Source organism: Durio zibethinus, chromosome 9, assembly GCF_047325235.1.
Source record: "Durio zibethinus cultivar Kanyao isolate XHJ-2024 chromosome 9, ASM4732523v1, whole genome shotgun sequence".
NCBI lineage: Eukaryota > Viridiplantae > Streptophyta > Magnoliopsida > Malvales > Malvaceae > Durio > Durio zibethinus.
In genome coordinates this window covers 25,441,113-25,461,556 of record NC_143170.1, presented here as the reverse complement: position 1 = coordinate 25,461,556, position 20,444 = coordinate 25,441,113, and the positions used below count along the sequence as shown (strand labels likewise).

The 20,444-nt window shown below is 32.2% G+C and overlaps 2 protein-coding genes, 1 non-coding gene and 1 pseudogene across 4 annotated transcripts; 3 read left to right on the top strand and 1 right to left on the bottom strand.

Annotated features, from left to right (window-relative positions):
• Positions 1-6,097: 6,097 nt before the first annotated feature.
• Positions 6,098-8,837, top strand: LOC111312485 (eukaryotic peptide chain release factor subunit 1-3). 2 transcript variants are annotated; one of them, XM_022912787.2, is made up of 3 exons: positions 6,098-6,168; positions 6,851-8,346; positions 8,467-8,837. In XM_022912787.2, exon 2 carries the CDS (start codon positions 6,899-6,901, stop codon positions 8,207-8,209), a length of 1,311 nt encoding a protein of 436 aa, XP_022768522.2. In that variant the 5' UTR covers positions 6,098-6,168; positions 6,851-6,898; the 3' UTR covers positions 8,210-8,346; positions 8,467-8,837. The 2 variants fall into 2 exon arrangements, with proteins under 2 accessions (XP_022768522.2, XP_022768532.2); XM_022912797.2 differs by having other exon boundaries at positions 6,098-6,309.
• A 1,094-nt stretch (positions 8,838-9,931) lies between these two features.
• Positions 9,932-10,987, bottom strand: LOC111317453 (glutathione S-transferase U9-like; annotated as a pseudogene).
• A 1,023-nt stretch (positions 10,988-12,010) lies between these two features.
• On the top strand, positions 12,011-12,091 carry TRNAL-AAG (transfer RNA leucine (anticodon AAG)). Its single transcript has one exon. It is a non-coding gene; the product is annotated as a tRNA-Leu (tRNA).
• A 2,076-nt stretch (positions 12,092-14,167) lies between these two features.
• On the top strand, positions 14,168-17,323 carry LOC111317442 (protein PHYTOCHROME KINASE SUBSTRATE 1-like). Its single transcript, XM_089766219.1, has 3 exons — positions 14,168-16,141; positions 16,230-16,265; positions 16,978-17,323. Exons 1-3 carry the CDS (start codon positions 14,789-14,791, stop codon positions 17,020-17,022), a joined length of 1,434 nt encoding a protein of 477 aa, XP_089622345.1. The 5' UTR covers positions 14,168-14,788; the 3' UTR covers positions 17,023-17,323.
• The last annotated feature ends 3,121 nt before the right edge of the window (positions 17,324-20,444 follow it).

Here is a 20,444-nt window from a genome sequence, read left to right as displayed (position 1 = left end):
CAGTTTAAACTTGTGAGGTGTTGACTGTTGATCCCATGATCTGATATAATTAGTTTGAGTTCCTTTGATTACGGTATACAAAAGTGAAACTCTTCAGAAATTCTTCTGTTCACTTAAAGGCAAAGGACGATACGACAGCTATCTTGAATTGTCGCTGTTATGGTTTCCTACTTGAAAATATTGTCTAAGCCAATTGCAGCATGACGCGTTTACTGTAAGATGAGTTTCAAGAAATAAGAGATACGATATAATAATATAATATAAAAATAATAAAAAAATTAAATATAATATACATTTAATAAAAATAAAAAATATATTTCGTATTTTTAGTTTAAGTCTAAAAAAATTTTAAAAATTATAAATTTTTTATCTATTTAAAAAACTGTAATTTAAATGTAAGAAAAATGAATGCATGTAAAACTTGGATTTGTCCATTACTACTATTATCATATGAAACTCTAATTTGATTATTTAAATATTAACAAACACAAGTTCATCATCATTTTCGATGGAGGTGATAAAGTTGATCTAAGTCCAAAAATTTTTTCAAATTAATCCATGATCTAATTCAAATCAACCCGATTTGATAAAAAAATAAAAATTCAAAATTCAAAAAAATCTAATATGAAAAAATTTGAATCCAAAAAAAATCTATAACCAAAAAATCTAAACCCAAAAAATTTCAAGATCGATACAATATGAATCTATTACAATTCAAATTCGTAATGATTCAAATTCGAGATCAATCCAATATAAAATTGATAAAAAAAAATCAAATTATAACTCAAAAAAACCAAAACTATAATTATATATTTTTTAAATAAATAAAAATTGTTATTATTGATCATATTAAATAATTATATCAATAATAATCAACAAAATTAATGTTAGAATTTTAACTTTGATTATACAATAAATGTAATTTAAAACACATTAAATATTAATGTCTAATGATTTTTAACACTATCATCTCGTTATATTTACAATAATGATCAATATAAAACAAAAAAAATAACATCATTAATTTTAATTTTAATTTCATTATAAAATATTCTTTTATAATAACGATACATTATACTTATTCCATATAATTAAATCTTAATTTTAATATATTGATAATTCAAATATAAAAAAATTATATCATAATTTTATTATTTGATTTAATTTTATGTTTTAAGAAAAACATTAATACCATTATTTATAAAAAAATAATTTTAAATTATATTTTTTAATGTTTCAAACATATTACATAAAAATATTAATTTTACTTGAAAATAAAAAACATTATCTTATACATAAAAATATATTATTTCAAAATTGAAATATAAAAATAAAAAATAATTAAATTAAACAGTACAATATTCAAACAAATATAATAAAATAAAATATATTCTTCAATTCCTAAAATCAAATAACCAAAGTTTTCAAATTCTTAAGAATAATGCATCATCAAGATCAAGTCACTCAAATATCCAAAATTTGATCTTACAAATTACAATTAAAGCAACACAATTATTGTTAATAAAAATTTCTCAATTTTTTTGTCAACAAAAAAATTATTATAAAGTAAAATATCAACATACATTGTAATAAGAAACTTTTAATCATCTTCCACAAGGCAACTAATTCAATATTGTTATAGTCTTCCACAAGACAACTAATCCTTTTTAATAATGTCTATTACTCAGCTGGTGAAATTTGAGTATTTTAATTTTTACTTGAATTTTTACAATGAACTAAAAAATAATAGATAATATTTAAAGATAAAATTAATATATAATATATATTTATATAAATATATTATTTTTAAAATTTAATATTAACATTTTTGTAATATTTTTATTTAATTATATAAAAATGAAATTAATCCTTAATTCTAAATTATAAAAATATGTTTGTAACTTATAAAATTTAAAAAAAATTTCAAACTCATCTAAACAATAAGCTCGTATAACTCGAATTGAATCGAATCCGAAATAATTCATATTCAAAATGGTTTGAATTTAAAATTATCCGAATAAAAAATTATTAGAATCCAAAAAAACTCAAATCCAAAAGTATCCAAATCCAAAAAAATATAAATCCAAATAATCTAAACTCAAAATAAATCCTAATCTAAAAAAACAAAATCCGAAAATAGCTCAATCCAAACCCGCTAAACCAACCCCGGTGCCAACTCTAATTTCCAACAAAACAATAGCAAATGGTATCCTTAGAAATAGAGAAACACTTTTAAAACTTGAAAAATTTATATTTAAATTATTCAATTAGACTTCATTTCCCAAAGTCAAATATATTCTAAATCTACCGAATTAATATTAATGCATAATATTACCTAATATGATGATTAGAGAAAACCTAATAATACTGTAATTTGACTTTAACAATATAAGTTTCCTGAATTAATAAGAAAAGAAACTTCAAATATATAGTAAAAATTCTAAAATTTTTTAAAATCATAAAATCTCTTAATTGCAACATCTTGACATGTTATACCTAAGATGGCTTAAAGGTTGCAATTTCCACATTCACGTGCATCATGTTCATGTTCATGTAAATTAATAGGGTCCAAATCAAACCTAGATGTTTTATAGCTAGTTTATTGAACTTTAGGTTTAATTTGATGGTCTGGCTTAATTAATTAGAATGTCAACCCCATGTTAATTCAAACTCAAGCTTCTTTTATCACAGCTTGAACAGTTATATATGCGATGAAAACTTGAATATTCATGAAAAGTGAATCATAAACGTTGCTAAATGATGAAAACAAACGTTACTAAAAGCACAATTATAAACAAAAAAGATAAAGAATTTATTCTCACAGTAACCATTTACAATTTCTTTTGCAACAGTCATGACCTAAACTTGGATGCATTCAAGCATTTAATTCAATCATACTGATTCATGATTTTTTTAATCAAAAGAGTAGGATTCGAATTCCGTTATTCAATGAAAAATAAATAAAAAATGTGAAATATGAAAGGGTGATTTAGTGACTACAACCCTTTTCTTGTATAGCCCAGATGAATAGAAAAATTAAAAGCCCAGAATGATTCATTCTCACTATTAGATTGAACCTCTCTCTCTCAATCTCCAGTCCATTTTTTTTATGGACTCTAGCCCTTTAATTTAATTGTAACGATAAATACCGTTAAGTCTGGTGGTTTTTTTTTTCTCTATTAAGCATGAAAGGACTCTTTACATCATAGACTACACAAAGGACAGTAACCTTTTTCCTTTGCTAAATGATATGTTCAGTTACTAAACACTTAGTTAAGTACGAAAGTTAAAGATATGTCAAGTTGCAAGCTTTATAAGCGCACAATTAAGAGGAGTAGCCTTCTCAGACTCAGTTGTCAATGGCAATGCCATCAATGCCTCCTCTGCACAGCAGCATTTACTATTCCAAGACTAAAAATCTGTATTCCATCTCTAACACAATTTCATTTTATTATTATTATTATTATTATTATTATTATTATTATTATTATTATTATTTTAACTGTAAGGTCACTGCTTCTTGCAGTTTCTTTTTATTGAATTCTGGACATTAAAATTAAAAGTTTAGCAATTTATCAATAGGTTACACATATTGCCTGAGCGGCAGGACAGTGGGCCGATGCCCAGTCCAAGGCTTCATTGATTGGGAGATGGTGGGCAACACAAACAAGAAAATGTAAGAATCTTGGGCTTGGATGAAGTTAATTTGACAAACAAAAGCCTGAACGCAGATAAATAATCCTCACAAATCACCATGTAAAGTGCAGAGTGAAGGAAGCAATTATCAAAGCATTAATCTCAGGCATTTTTTTGCCATTTGGGTACCCAAATTGATTACATGACTTCTCTTCATCAACCATCATTACCCCCAATAAATATAAAGATGTCATCTTACAGGGTCTCCTTTTGGGTACAATTGCATTGACACAAGCATTCTGACCAGCAATGGGAAAATGTTAGAGCTGGATTGTTATGGAAGAAAACTCTGTCCCTCAGAAGTTAGAAGAACCATCATGAAGGATTTTAAGCATTCACTTCAAAATTCTTTTGCAAAAACTGGGAAAGCTCCTCTGCGACCATCGTAGGGTACTCTTCTTGTGGTAAAAAGGCACCAGGAACCTCGACAAACTTGCTTACTCCATCTCTTTGGAGATCCCTCAGTTGACAACCAGAAAGGCATCTTCCCCTCCAAATTGGCAAACAGTTTAGCTCTTCTTTTTGGTTGAAAAGAAAGTAAAGATAACACATTGAACCATTACAAGTGACATATCCAAGATTCTTTTCTGGTGTGTCATTTATAATATATAAAAAATTGTAAATAAAAAGTTTAAATAATATATTGCTACATTGTTATAATTATCAAGACAAGTTCTCATATTTTGAAAAAAAAAGAAAAACATAGCCATATCAATCCATAAAACTATCAAATACATCATTCTCAACATATATATCCTTCTCATATTTTGAAATTTTTTTTATGATTGAATGATGTTTAAGTGAAAATTTTGAGAGTGTCTAGCAAAATTTTTGAAAGTATCAAAGATAAATGAACTTTCAAAATTTTTTATTTTCTAATTTTTAAAAATATTCATAAACACCTCACTAGAATACATGCATTCATCCCTGCCATTTAGCTCACAAGAATTAAGGAAGTATTGGAAACATAGCAGACAGTGGACTTTCCTAAAACAGTATTGACTCTCAATTACCAATATTTAGACCGCAGTAGCTGCGCTGATACAGAAGTTGATACATATGCCAACAGGCTTTATTCCAAATGCAAGCAAGCTTGCCATTATTGAAATAGCCTTTCTTGTTATATTTTCGACTAGTTTGCTCACTTCATAAAATACTCAGCTCGGGTTAACAATAGTTGCCAAACGTTCGACAGATCCTTTCCTCCAATCCATACCTACTTTTGTAGGTTTTATCGTAATTGATTATTTTTAAAATATACGTACTCATATTTTTTCATCATGGCGTACATTTCATATTATTGCATAGTTCCTTGCTTCTATTTGTCTTGATATAATCAAAGTAGGTTTAATTGTTGGAAGAATAAATTTATCAAAACAAATACGATTATTCAATAAGATTTTTTTTTCATTTTTCTTTTATGTCTTTTTACGAAATTTGGTTCTTTTTTGGGTCATAGTTGATGGTTTTGTAATTCCTCAAACTTAATTTAGGCCACCAAATTTCATATTTGTAACATTGATAGTTTCTCACGAGAAGTGCCAAGTAGAAGATTTGAGGGCATTTTGTCTAGAGCTTTGTAGGGACTAAATGTTGCTCTAATTAGAATGTCCAGGAGCCCTATGTTCTCGTTTTGGATTCATTCAGTGCCATCGGGGAAAGTTTTTTTCATCTTTTTCTTCTAATACATCCATTTGTTGAAGCAATTCATTGGTGTTTTTTTTTTTTTTTTTTACTTCTTCATTGCTTCTGATAACCCGACCGATGGCCTTCAACGGCAGTATGCATAAATTTAATTGCAAATTCCTATTTTTTTTTGTCTAATTTTACGTATTCACATTTTTATTAATTATTTTTATTATGATATCAATTATAAATATTTTTGTCAGATCACCCTAATTTGTAATTGCTTTTATTTTCTCTCTCCTAAAACTCAAAATAAGTTGATAATTCAATTCCTACCGGTTAAATTTTTCATCCGGTTAAATTTTTCATCCAATCTGATTCTATAAAATTATTTTTTTAATTAAAATTTCGAATTGAATAAAATTGAGTATTGTTGCAAAAATATCAAGTCAAATTAGATTTTATACAAATTTGTTTTAAGCCGATTCTGTATATATATTATTTTTGTTATTTATTTAACTTTATATTATATTTATATTTAATTTTATATTTATATTTTAAAAAATAATATTTTATTAATTTTAAATTTTCATATATATAAATTATAAATATTAAAATAATATTTTAACATTAAATCAAATCAAATTTGAGCATTGAATTTATAAAATCGGATTAAATTTGGGACGAGAGAAAACGCGTCTCGCCCGTACCGTTCCCACCTCTACCCAAAAGCCGTCTTACATTATATTGGTTTTAGTAAGCAACAAATATTCTTATCGGCGTGCGCTCCCAACCTATCAACTTTACAGCCTCTTCTTCTATTCCTTTGAAGGCGATTACGCGCAGGTTTCTCTCTCTATCTATTAATTTCCTTTTTTTTTTTTTTTGCTAATCTTTGTTTTTTTTTTCTTTTTTCTTTTCCTATTTGATCTCCGTCTGATTTCTGATTCGATCTTTTATCAAATTCAAAGCAACTTTGGGAATTAAGTATGAACTGTATCACTCAATTTTGTTTCCTCCTAGCGCGTAAATCGCTTCAAATTTCACTTTGTTGATGATTTTTGTTTTTGAATAGTTGGGGTTTAACTTTGCCTATTCTTTTCAAATACCATGGATAAACAAATTGAAAAAGCCTCAGTGTTGAGGGGATTCATTGAGATCTTGTTTGTTAGTATTACCAATTACTAAGCGGCCCGTGTTTTTCTTTTTCTTGATTCTTTAATTTATTTGAAGTTTGTGATGGCTGTTCGCAGAATTAATTGGAACTTGGTTTTGTTAACACAAATATAAACAATTGCTTGATGCTTGCTGTGACTTAGACTGGATGGTGCTTATGATTTGATTAACACTTGCTTTTTATCTTTGGCAGTTTGTTGGATGTAGATCTTTTATTTGTTAATATTCATGTTGTTATGACTCTTTTGTTTATTGATTTATACGCTTGAGAAAAATTTTTATGTCTTATGTTGCGGGAGTGATGGATTTGAATACTTTTGAGTTATAGTTTGTTGCTTTGGTGGCTTTTTAGGTAAATTTTGTAGCTGCTTGTTTTCGGCAATTATTACTTTACCTAACAATGGCAGATGGTCACGAAACTGATAAAAATATTGAGATATGGAAGATCAAGAAGCTGATTAAAGCACTTGAAGCTGCTAGAGGCAATGGCACCAGCATGATATCACTCATAATGCCTCCACGTGATCAGATAGCGAGGGTTACAAAGATGTTGGGAGATGAATTTGGAACTGCTTCAAACATCAAAAGCAGAGTTAATCGTCAATCTGTGTTAGGTGCAATCACTTCTGCACAGCAGAGGCTCAAACTTTATAGTAAGGTTCCTCCCAATGGGCTTGTGCTCTACACAGGAACAATTGTGACTGAAGATGGGAAGGAGAAGAAAGTCACAATTGATTTTGAGCCTTTCAGGCCTATAAATGCATCTCTTTATCTCTGTGACAACAAGTTTCACACAGAGGCACTGAATGAACTTTTGGAATCAGATGACAAGTTTGGTTTTATTGTGATGGATGGTAATGGGACTCTTTTCGGGACATTAAGTGGTAACACCAGAGAGGTGCTTCATAAGTTCAGTGTTGATCTTCCAAAGAAGCATGGGAGAGGTGGACAATCAGCCCTTCGTTTTGCTCGACTTCGAATGGAAAAGCGCCACAACTATGTGAGGAAGACTGCTGAGCTTGCCACTCAGTTTTTTATCAATCCTGCCACCAGCCAGCCTAACGTTTCTGGATTGATACTGGCTGGATCAGCTGATTTCAAAACTGAGCTGAGCCAATCAGATATGTTTGATCAGCGGCTTCAGGCTAAGATTCTGAATGTGGTTGATGTCTCTTATGGAGGAGAGAATGGTTTCAACCAGGCAATTGAGCTTTCCTCAGAAATCCTGTCAAATGTGAAATTTATACAGGAGAAGCGCTTAATAGGGAAATACTTTGAGGAGATCAGTCAAGATACTGGGAAGTATGTTTTTGGTGTGGATGACTCATTGAAGGCCTTGGAGATGGGAGCTGTTGAGATACTTATTGTGTGGGAAAATCTGGACATAACTAGGTATGTGCTGAAGAACACTACTACCGGTGATGTTGTCATAAAACATTTGAACAAGGAGCAGGAAGCTAATGAGAGCAACTTTCGTGATTCAGCCACCTCCTCTGTTATGGAGGTTCAGGAGAAGATGGCTCTTTTAGAGTGGTTTGCTAATGAATACAAGCAGTTTGGTTGTAGTCTTGAGTTCGTTACCAACAAATCACAGGAGGGTTCTCAGTTCTGCAGGGGGTTTGGTGGGATAGGAGGTATCCTTCGATACCAGCTTGACATGAGATCATTTGATGAGCTTTCTGATGATGAAGTCTATGATGATTCTGAATAGCAATCAATCAACCCTACCCCATTACTGGTGCAGGATAATGGGGTTGAAAGCAAAGCCTGCACCAATGCCGGAGCTGTCGCGGATACTGCTGCTGCTCACAATACCTCAAAAGTTTACCATGCATCCATCTAATTAAGGTTTGGATTTTAAAATGTGTTACTTTTACTTCGATAAATTCTAGGTTATTATTTACCCATAAAAAAGGTAACTTGCTTATTCATTTTAGAGACTAAATGCCATTATATGATTCACAACAGGCTTTAACCAAACGATGGAGCAGATAAAATGTCGAAAAGGCATAGCTGGGAAGATTGCTTACACTTGCTAGGAATTCTATGGAGCTTCCTTTCTATTTTCTTGGACCAGGGCCCTTGCATATATTCAAATAGCGTATTGCTGTTATTTAAACATTGCCACGGTTACAAATCTGTGGTTGTCTGGAGCTATTTTGTTTGTCTCTTTTACTTTGTAGAAATAATGCTCGTGTTATGCCCTAGTTGCCTTTGGTTGAAAGAGTATGATTTGTCATATTTTATTTCTCGTGGACGTTGTAATGTGTGGTTTCCTGATTCCAACTTATTGGAAACATATCTTATTGAATTAATAAGATAACTATATTTAGTAATAAGTTAATCTATGCTTTGTTTTACTCGAGAAGTTACTTATTGGAATTTATTTTGTTTAAATGATTATGTATATGCATATTATAGTTATAAAATTGTTATTTAAGCTCATTCATAACATTATTTGGATATTTTTATTTTTATTCATATTAATTCTATTATTCTTGTTATAATTTTTTTAATACTTCATTATTTTTCCAACAAAATTATTATGTAATTAAGAATTATTATTTTACAATGGATAAAATTTTAAAACGTCACAAGTTAGATTGAAATATTATCACTTGTGTCCTTCTTTATAACTAATTTAATAATTATTAAATATATTTTAATAGGAATGTGATAATTAGTTTGACTTGGTTGCATAGTATGACACCAAAATGATGAGGCATGTATAGGGGTGGCGAATGCGTGAGTCTGAGTTGGATTATTTTGGGTCGAATTATTTTTTCGGGTTTGAATTTGATTGAATTCAAGTTAATGAATGATTAAATCAAGTCAATTCAAATCAATGAATGATTGAATCATTTGAGTTTGGATTGAATTAGTTTGATTTAATTGTAATTATTGACACAAGAATATATATATATATATATATATATGAGATGTGCAAATCTTATGAATGGAATAGGGGGGAAACTTTGACTCGACTAATGCAATATTTATACAATTTTATTGTTTTCGGATTTCATATGATGCTATGACATTAGAACTTGGTCAAATGAGCTTAGCACTTGTCCAAGTTAAGACAGAGAGGTAATAAAGATTGAAGAAGGCATACCATTTGAGAATGCGGAAGTAACTTTGATGAACAACGTCACCTCATTTCTCCTCAAGTATGATCCTTTCTATGAGGAAGCTTTTATTCTTGTTTAATTCCCAGTGGAAAACTACACTACATAGTGCTCATGGAAGCGTGGAAAATTTGGTCCACAACTCCTGCCTGATGATCCTTGGAATTAGAACAAGCTATATCCAGCAACAGGTGAAAGAAAATAGTAGTAGTAATTCTTTTCTTGCAGTGCTTGAATCCTGGTTAATAAACGCACCTAATCCCAAAGACTAAGCTCATCATGCCAATCAATGCCATCATAAGTCCCATGACTTTTTTTAACTCAAATTGTTGTCATTGACAATTGCAGAATCATATTTGTTTGAAAATGCATGAATCGCCAATGAAATATAGCTTTTACTGCTGAGGAAGCCCTAGGCTTTGTTCAAACAATCTAAGCCACATAGATAATATAGCTTTTACTCCTGTTTATTTGAGTCATATGAAAGGAACTTAAGGCTAGAACAATGCCTAATAACATCAAGCAAACACCACATGATTCTAAGCTGAAGAATATTTGAGGGCATTCTCTCTAAGAAATTTAAGAAGTGCCACCAACTTATCATGAGGAGGAGTTGACTCTTTCACCAAAGGAAGTTGGGTTATAGCTATCAGCCATGAGAATATCAATGGAGTCTTCTATGGATCTATAATCTTTATGCCAAGAACCTCTTCTTGAATTTTTTTTTTTTTTCGGGGGGGTGCAAATAGTCACAACATTACAATGTCAAGGAATCCAATATTGTCGCTGCCAATGCAAGGATTGCCATCTGGGAAAAACTCTTTTATTCCCTCTTCTAGCACCTCTAATTTCTTGAACAATTCCTTGATGGCTTTCTCTTATGCTTCCTCATCTGTTTTGATCACGTGACCATTGATTCAAACAGATGCATTTAAGAAAATAAGCATTAGTCCTCCTTTTATCTTGAAGATTAAGTTAAACTTCAATAGAATCAATCACTCTTTTAATATGTCCCGTATTACCATCCATCATTCACTAACCTGTTGCTGGACAAAGCTTGTCCAGAAGCGAACTTTAGATCTTTTGTATGGATCTTCCGGCAAGAGATGAGGTCTGTTCTTTCAGGTTTCATCAATATATTCCAGGATGACAAGTGATTCAGCAGTTGGCTTTCCATTATGATCAAGAACAGGAATCTTCTTGTGAACAGGATTATAATGGAGAAGCTGTGGGCTTTTGTTCTGCAAATCTTCTTCCACATACTCAAACGGTATGCCTTTAAGTTTCAGAGCCAGTTCCACTCTCTTGCTGAAAGGGCTAGCCTACGTCCCATGTAGTATCACTTTGTTTTCTTCTCCCATCTCTCAAAAGCTTTTCTTGTCAGACACTATTTACAAACAATCTTCTTTATGGATTTTGTCAACTTTTTGCTTACCTAACAGCCCTTCAAAGAATTACGATCAATGAAGTGTTTCCATGTCATTTACATCATTGATGTGTTCACTGACTAGGTAATGGATCAAAGGATCATTTCCTTGTTATCTAAGGAACTTTTGTTTAACTATACATGCTTGTTTCTGTTATTAAAAATTGAAAATATTTCTTTGAATTTGCTTAAAGTTTTAGGATAATTTGATTGTTATCTGTATTCTCTTGGACCATCACTTTTCAAATTGATTTCTCTTTCCTTAATCCGTTTCATCTTAAAAAATGATTATTGAAAACTGACACATCTTATATATAAAGATTTTATACTAAAAAATGACATAAATATTAACTAATGTAGAAATCGATTTTTATTTTCTTTTTTTTTTTTTTTAGAGAAGAGCAGAATTTGATGCCTTGTTTGCAAATAGCAAGCCTCTAAAAGCTAAATAAAAAATGAAACTTTTTCAACAAAATGTTTGTAAATATTAAAAGAAAAAGTGGTAACAACGGGATTCGAACTATTCCTTTTATGACCAGTACCTAAAACTTAAGCCATAGCCCGCTCGGCCTGCTTTGGTGCTTCAGATCTTCTTTTTCCAGAAGAACAACATGATGCGGATGCTCCGCAAATTCATCCCCTCCAATGCGTTCTCTTTTCTATAAAATGTATACTATATAATATATATATATATATATATAACCCAAATCTCTTATTTTTCTCATGAATTTATATGAAAACCCATCTGTTGAGAGAGTAGTTAACCATCCTATGAATCAGCCTTTGAGCAGTTACTAACTAATAATCTAATCTCTTATCTATTTCTTTCCAGAATTCTCATCGGTTCTTCCATCATTGGGTTCAGGACTTTCCATTTCAAAGGAGCAGAAAAAAAAAATAACTCGTGAAATGGGAATAAAATAGAGTTATATATAAAATTCAATCACAAAAGTCGAAGGTGGAGATGGCCGAGTTGGTCTAAGGCGCCAGATTAAGGTTCTGGTCCGAAAGGGCGTGGGTTCAAATCCCACTCTCCACATTTAAGTTTTTTATTTTGAATTTCTCCACATTTAAGCTTTTAAGCTTTTTATTTCGGATATAGAAAATTTTCTTTTGACGAGACATAGAACAGAACAAGTTCGAAGTCAGTTTCCAAATTTAAGCTTTTTATTTCGGACATAGAAATTTTTCTTTTGACGGGACATAGAACAGAACAAGTTCGAAGTCAGTTTCCTCCGAAATACAGAGAGCCAGATTCTCAACGAACTGTACTTGCCCACAAATCTCAAACTACAAACAACTAATTCAGAAAACTTCCTTTTAGTCTTCTTAAGAATCTCCTCCCTCACGGCAACAAAGCCATAAACCAAACCAAAACAAAACCCAATGATCGTGATTTAATAAAATTTGGATTCCACTCATTTTTCTCACCCAGGATCCAGCAGGCTTTACCAGCCTCGCTAGCTTGTGCTTGTGATTCTTTTGACAGGGGTGCCTAGAATTTCAAGTGGATGGCATTGACAAGTCATTGAAGATCTTATGAAATGAATCACTGACGCCCTGGATCTTGGTTCTTAAGATATTAACTTTACAAAAGAGGCAAGAGCATGTATGAAATGAACTTCAGTTTTTACAAATTGTGGACGTGCTAATCAAGGTAAAGAAAATTGTGGGAGGAATGAGACGGAATACAAGAATGGTGGTGGATCATGAGGATGGCCCCCTTTTGTCTCAGAAAAGGTAGTATTTGCAGTAAATAAAGTATCGAGTTGCTTTCGAAAATAATACAATGTCCTTGGAGTGAGCGGATTAGTAAAATGAGGAAGCTTTATACTAATCTTTTCCTGAAATGCTCTTATTTTTCATTAGCACAAGAAACTGATGGCAACACCTATATGTATCTTAGCAAGTGAATCAGCATTCTCTGTAATAGATTAACCTGGATTCTTCTAAAAACAGAAAAAAAAGTTTTAGATTAGGCCACCCTCTTTCAGAAAGCTACATATTACTGATTTTCAATTGTATTCCCTATTTCAGGGCCACAGAAGACCTTAGGTCTTAAAATTTACTTATATTGTATTTACGGATCGTGCATCAAGAACTGCTAACAGGGGATTCGAACATAAGCTTTACAGGGAAACCATTCTAACCTTATCGACTCAACCAACCCATTTGGCTTTATCTTTTATCATCACAGAAGCATTTTGTCCAGATGTGATCTTCAGTTTTTAATCCAAGTCTTCCCACCTTTCCATTTTGTGATGAAAGGCCTTGAGGGAAAGTTTGTAAGACACAAGAAAAAGCCATGAATTGTAAGGAAATGACAAAGTAGCTTTGCCATAGTACAATAATTGAATCCATTTCTTGCACAAATGAGTCCAATTCGTCTAACAGGAATCCCGGCCTTGGCGATCGGACGGGGCTATAACTCATTTATCAGTTAGCACTGCAATGTTGTGAATGAGGATAAAGATGTCTAGAAGAGTTGTTACAAATATCAGTGTCATTATCTAGACAAGGAAGATCCTTTTTTTTCTTCCCTTTTAACTCTATTATTATATATCTAATGGTTTTTATTAGACCTGACAATTAGTGTATGCGTATTTGTCTACCATATCTAAAATGTATGGAATATAAAATTATGATATCATAATGTGTGTGAACATTCTAAATGCAAAACATATTCTTTTATTTTTTGCCAAATTTATATACAATTTTTTGCTGAAATTTTAAATCTTATCACTTTCGTGTCCTTTTTTGTATCATATCATTGTCATAGTTAAAATTGTATATTCTAATTTTTATGTTCAGTTTCTTCATTGAGGAAGTTGTCTTATTCCTTAAGGGTGCCTAGTTTTTCTTTCTTTGTTCTGTTTATTGCTCCTTTTTTGAATATTTTGCAGAAAAAATTCATTCACTTTAAGAAAGTGTGATTACCAATTTATAAAGAAATTAAAGCTGTTTCCTTTTAGGAAATGATGAATGATGATGATGATGATAACAATGATAACGACATTTTTTCTACCAATTATTGTGAGCATTTATAAATTGGGATTCACATCTCCATAAAATCTGGATTCTTTTTTTTAGTGTGGATGATCTAAGATACTTGAATTCTTAACTCTGCTGCTATTATTGTTTAATGCATTAGGTAAATCTACCTTCTGTTTCTTGTTCACCACACTTCTACTACCAGCACCATTTTGGACTCTTGTCATTCCATAGGCTAGCTTCTCTCCCATGGATGGTAGAGACCTTTAATTGCAGGCATGTGCAACTTGTCACCACACCATCCATGTATAGAAGCAGACTGAAGATGAAACAGTGTTGAATTATATGTGCATAGTGTTGAAAGAAAAATGAAGATAATTCTCCATATCAGGAAAATAGTTGGAGAATGAAAACTATGAGTACATCTAGCGAGAAAAAAAAAAAAAAGATGATGAATTGTCAATCAAGCCCCAGGCTAGTAGGACCTCTTTGAAAAGTTGCAGCCCTACAGCAACAAATCTACATATACACAATTCTGCTTCTCAAGAAGCTAGTTAATCTCCTTTCCTTCCTCGAATCAAAAAGATTCTAGTTAAAAAACTTGAAAGGCCACCTTGTCAAGTTGAATCCCTCTCCACCTGGTTTCTGCTTCTCCCAAGTTTTGCTGCATTAGTTCCTTGTCCTGTAGTTCTCTTTAACTTTCTAGTCCTTGAAACTTCAAAGACATCTTCTTGTACCTGGCTGCATGTCTCAGATAGGGGATGGTGAGAAGGGGAAAAACAGTAGTTTTGGCGAGGTCTCATTCTCTTCTTACCTTAGCACAGCTGAAGAGATCTTTGTGCACAAGCTTATAGAACCTGCAATTCAGCATCCCCATCCTGCCATTGCTCCGAGTGGAGGAATTCATGCTCATGTACGCTTAGAAAGAAATAAGGCTGAAGAGGGTGAAATCAGTGTCTTTGGTTCTGAAAAATACTTCAACATGAAACTGGATGATGACAGTCCAAGGCTTAATGACAATTATTCTAACAAGCATAGTCTTAAGATGGAAAAACAAGTTGATCTGCATCAGATGACCCCAAGGCGCTGGCCTGGCACACCAAGTGCAAGTTCTGAGGCAAGTTGGGGCAGCCAAACTGTTTTGTTACAAAGTTCTATGAGGAATCGATCTGAAAACAAGCAAAAGAATGCATATGGAAGGAGCTTTTTCTCTATTCTTAGCTGCATCGGGTCTTGTTCAAATGGGAAATCTGTTTATGTCAATCAAAATGTTGATCATGGAAAAGATTACAGAAAAGAACACATCCAAATCAATCACAGGCATGTCAATATGGATAGGAGGAAACTGCCCCAAGCAAAATATCAGGTAAAAGATGAGTTTGACAGCCAGAGTTTCGATAAGATGAGCGTGGGATCAAACAGAGAAGTGTACTTTGGACCACCAGTTGTGAAACCGGGGCAGGAAAATGTGACAGTTAAAACAAAATTGGATGATCCACGGAAATCCCTGGAAGTGTTTGGCTCCACTGCGATGAAGAAGGGAGACATAGCCAATAACCTTGAGAGGAAACTGTCCATGTTAAGTTGGGATGCCATTCCAAATGCTCCAACCATGTCATCTATTTACAGAAGCAGCCAGGTAGGCGATGATATTGAGAGTGATGCTAGCTCAGATCTCTTTGAGATAGATAACATATTCGATTGCGGTCAGGCCTTGTTCACAAGACAAGCATCTGATGGCATGTCTAGCTGCATTACCCCATATGCACCAAGCAAGACCAGCATTGAATGGAGTGTCGTCAGTGCCAATGCTGCTGACTGCTCATTTCTTTCAGATTATGATGAAAAGAAACCAAAAGAAAATATTAAAGCTCCGGGATCAAAAACATACAGTAGAGTGGCGAACGGCAAAACTTTGCCTGATAAAGAGACACAAAGAAGCCGAACAGGCGGGATATTGGGGTGCAAGAGTCACAAAGCAGTTATGGTTGCTGAAACCGCATACAGAAGTGATGAGAAGTCAAATCCTTCTCACCTGCACCAGCTTCCAAAATTAGTCAACCCCATGCCAGAAAGACTCTTACAAGCTGATATTAAGGTAAAAGATCTTGATTTCCCATGAGCTGAACAAGCATTTTCCATGAGAAATCTCACTGTTATTCTTCCTTTTTGCACATGCTATGCAGCCTTTGCCTATGCAGCGGGGCACGGGTAAATCAAAGGTGATTATGGAAGAAGATAGCTAGAAACTTTTCCATTTGACATAAATTTTCTTTTAATTATGTAATTTCTCCTAAATATTACATATAAATTTCAAGTCGGCATTATTCTTCTTCTCTATTCCTTTTAAGTACCGATTTTCTCTCTAATAAATTTAGCAACAAAGGTCATATAGTTTGTGTCACTAAAATGCATAACAGCCTGGAAACATAAAATGAGAATCTGAATTTGTCCAGGCAATTGGACCCAAAAGAGGGTTAAATCAGACCACATTTGTCTAATCAATTACCTTTTATTCATGTGTTCAAGTTTTATTCTTATTCTCTTTATATTCAACTGGGGGGACATTCATGTTTTGGAGCTTCTTTCCAACTTTTGAGTGAATTTGCCTTTTAACAAGCCATCTTTGCCTCACCTAAGAGACTACAAACATATATAGAGATTTGCGATGGCATTTATTTCTCTATTCCAAAACTGAAGATCTTAAAACATGAAGATACATGCTTTAGAAAAGTGGCATATATGATATATGTTCTAAAATCCCACTCCTACCTTTGCCATTTAACTCTGCCTTTGAATCATGAATTATAATGCAATCCATCTGTGCCAAACTGAAATACACGACCTCAATGACAAGATATTGTACTTCTTTATTTACTTGTAGTTATGAGGAAAAAAAGTTACTTAAGTCTTATCCAGAATTTTATTTTGTAGAAGGGAAGCTGCAGCAGCGAAGATGTTGCAAATGTTGGAATTTGAATCAACATACTAGATGCCAACTCTTACAAATGGATGCATGAACCAACTGAGCTAAATTCAATCTTATCCAGAATTTTAATTATTTGGAAGATGGATAATCCAGCTTTCAAGTATGCATGATACACATGCAAATCATAACAATAGGATGAAAAGGCGCCACTAGTTCTAAAATTGTGGCATCGAGTTTCTTTCTCCTTGCCCATTGGATTTAATGGAAAGCTGAAAGTTTCAACTTTCAATAGGGTTGTAATTTAATGATGGAAACTACTAAGAATGCTGCCCACAATGACATCTTCAACTGATGGCAGTCAGTCATATATAAATATATATATATATATATATATATATTGCAGCAAGTTGGGTAGCTACAATAAATTCCATAACCATCATAAAATGATAGGTTGATGTGAGGGTGGTTCCCCATGCTCTACTCTCCCTTTCATCTCATAGAAACTAGGTAGGTATCCAGTAAAAACAATCCATTCTAGATTTGGAAAATCCTATCAGATAGTAAAATAAAGTTATTTAGGTCATAGCAGCAAAATCTCTATGCTTGTTGACTTGAGATGGAATGGTGAAAATCACCCTGGCAAACTAAGAAAGACAGATGAACTGCAAACATATGGATGAATATGAGGTTTTTCTTTGCAACAAACTATAATTAGACTGAAATTACATATCACAGATGTCATATACACTAAAGAAATCTATTGATGGTATTTTGGAAGGGATGACCCGGTGCTTCGCTGGAAGGTTGTCAGGAGCTGACTTGTAAGACAAAGAACGGGTGAGGGGCGCCGGAGATAGGGCTCCAGAGCATGCTTTGACGCTCATGCCAGTTGAGTGAAGAATGTAAAAGAAGATGAAGAAGGTAAGGGAGCCCTAGAGTAAGGGGGTTCCAATGATGTATGTGTGCTCCAACCTTAGTTTTTACAGTGTGAGGAAGTGTTGCTTGAGTAGATGGCTAGTTGGCCAGGTGTTAAGCCTTGACTATCTTATGGTTGGTGGGTATTGGCGGGAGCTAACTTGGCGATTAAAGGGCTGACCTTGACGCTTAGCGTCTAACAAAATCCAATGTCTTTTACAAGGCATAAACATGCATTAGGTAACTGCACCTAATCCTAAAAGGAACAAATATATGTTGGAATTCTGAAGGCATGACTCATGGGCATGATGTGATGAAGAGGGATAAATGCAAAACTGAAAGAGGGAAAGGAGAGGTTATCCATCACATTCAACCTTAAAAGATCAAAATTATATACAAAAATTCTAATATTGGTTATTAATAAAAATTAAGCCACAGGTTAGCAATGGAATGTTGGTGGTGGTTGAAATACAAATAGTTATCAATTGTCATGGACCACTTGGAATAGGGCAACCACTGATTATTAAGCATGAGAAGTGAGAATCATGAACTCCACTTGAACCATTAAAAAGAAAATTAAAAAGAAAAAAAACAGAGCATGAATTTAAAAACCCTACTGTTGTCATCTAATTCTAACATCAGCATAAACCCATAAAGCAAAACACTCAGAAGGGCATGTCGGCGAGGCAAAACAAGAAAAATGGACCAAAGGCCATGCCATTGTTAAGCAATGTCTTGGACATAATACAAGCTGAAAGGCAAAAACACTTTATGCGAACCATAAAGATTGACCCCACCAGTTGTACCCGAAAAGGAAGCATAACTAATGGAATTATTAGAGGAGGAATTAAACAAAAATGGTGAATACTACAAACCATGTGAGACTATATGATTGATCAGGCTAAAAATGATCTTTGCACTAAAAAAAAAAACCAAAAAAACTTCAAAGAAGTTGCAGCATAAGAATAAAATTTTAACCGTGTTTTTTTTTTCTTGGTTACTTCTGCAATTAGCATTGATGCATGATAATACTCATGAAGTTTCTCTTTTTCAGTTCTTCCAAAACTAATTCCCATTTTCTGTCAATGGACAATAATAACAAACGATTTTTTTGTTATCATATGCCTTTGTTGTTAAAGGGGCGTATTCCAAAGGACTTTGTCAAGCATATAGACAATTAAAAAAAAAAAAGAAAGAAATTGATTTGAATTCATGGAAATAGTGACAGCAAGCAAACTCTTGGCATTTCCAAAAGCAGGTATAACATTAATAGAATTGTCTTGGCTTTGTAAAATCTTACCTAGATTTCTATATGGTAACCATAATTATCTTAAGGTTTTTTTTTGGCCAAAAATTACCTTGAGTTTAGAAACACATTAGCATATGATTTGGTTTTTATTTTTTAAAAGATATTCGAACTTGTTCTTTTAGGAAAAGTTACACACATGTTATTGCATCAAGCACTAGGTGCAATAGCATATGACATTTGAATTCTTAATTAATCTACTTATTTATCAAGTACTTATTTAATTAGAATTTATACATATGTAAATTTTCAAGCTATTGTAGTGAGACTGTCTTCCTTGGTGATAGAAAAATTTTGTTTAATTAGAGAGTGAAAGGCCTTTATAAGAGTGATATCGTAAACATATAATCAGTCAGTAGTAATTTAAGATTTTTCTTAGAGTATCTACTTATAATATATATATATATATAATTAAAATAATATATTATTTTATTATTATAATTTTCAACGACAAATTCTCATATCTTAAAAAAAAAAAAATTGCATTATAGCTAATATATCATTTTCAATATTAACTAAACAATCATTTGACCAAGAATCAAATTTTTTTAAGAAGAATTTACCAATTTTGATGACAGAAAAGGTGTTCAATAAAATATTTTCTTTCAATTTTTTAAAATTTTTTTGTGTTTTACAACTTAGATCTGCCATTGTAATCTGTAGTTTAGGCATAAATTAATATATTGTAACTGATGCTTAAGACTTAAATACCCAATTGACATAAATGACAAGCAAGTAACTTAATTTTTATGAAATTATACAATTTGCTACGACAACTTACTAATAACTTTTGCAACAATAACTTTTTCTTTCTTATAGATCAATGGTCTATTATTAATTCCATAAGGTTTTTAATGTAAATGATCCCTTACTATAGCAATTGCAAAACATATAACATATCATTGTTTAATCATAAAAGTAAGAGATTAATCAACTATTAGATCGAGAGGAAAATAATAGCCAAAGGAAAGCCTTTTTTAAGAATTTATATTTTACAAAAAAAAAAAAAGTTTTGCCTTCTTTACATAAGAGTTTATACATACATATATATATATATATATATATATATATATATATAGGCTTGGAAAAGTAACTATAATTCTTATATGGCAATATTTGGACTAAATTTCATCATTAGTCATTGCACTTATACTCAAGTTCCATTTAAGTCACTAAATTTTAATTTGTCTCAATCAAGTCACTAAAGTTTATAAAGTATAACAAAATCGATCATCTTAACGGATTCCATCT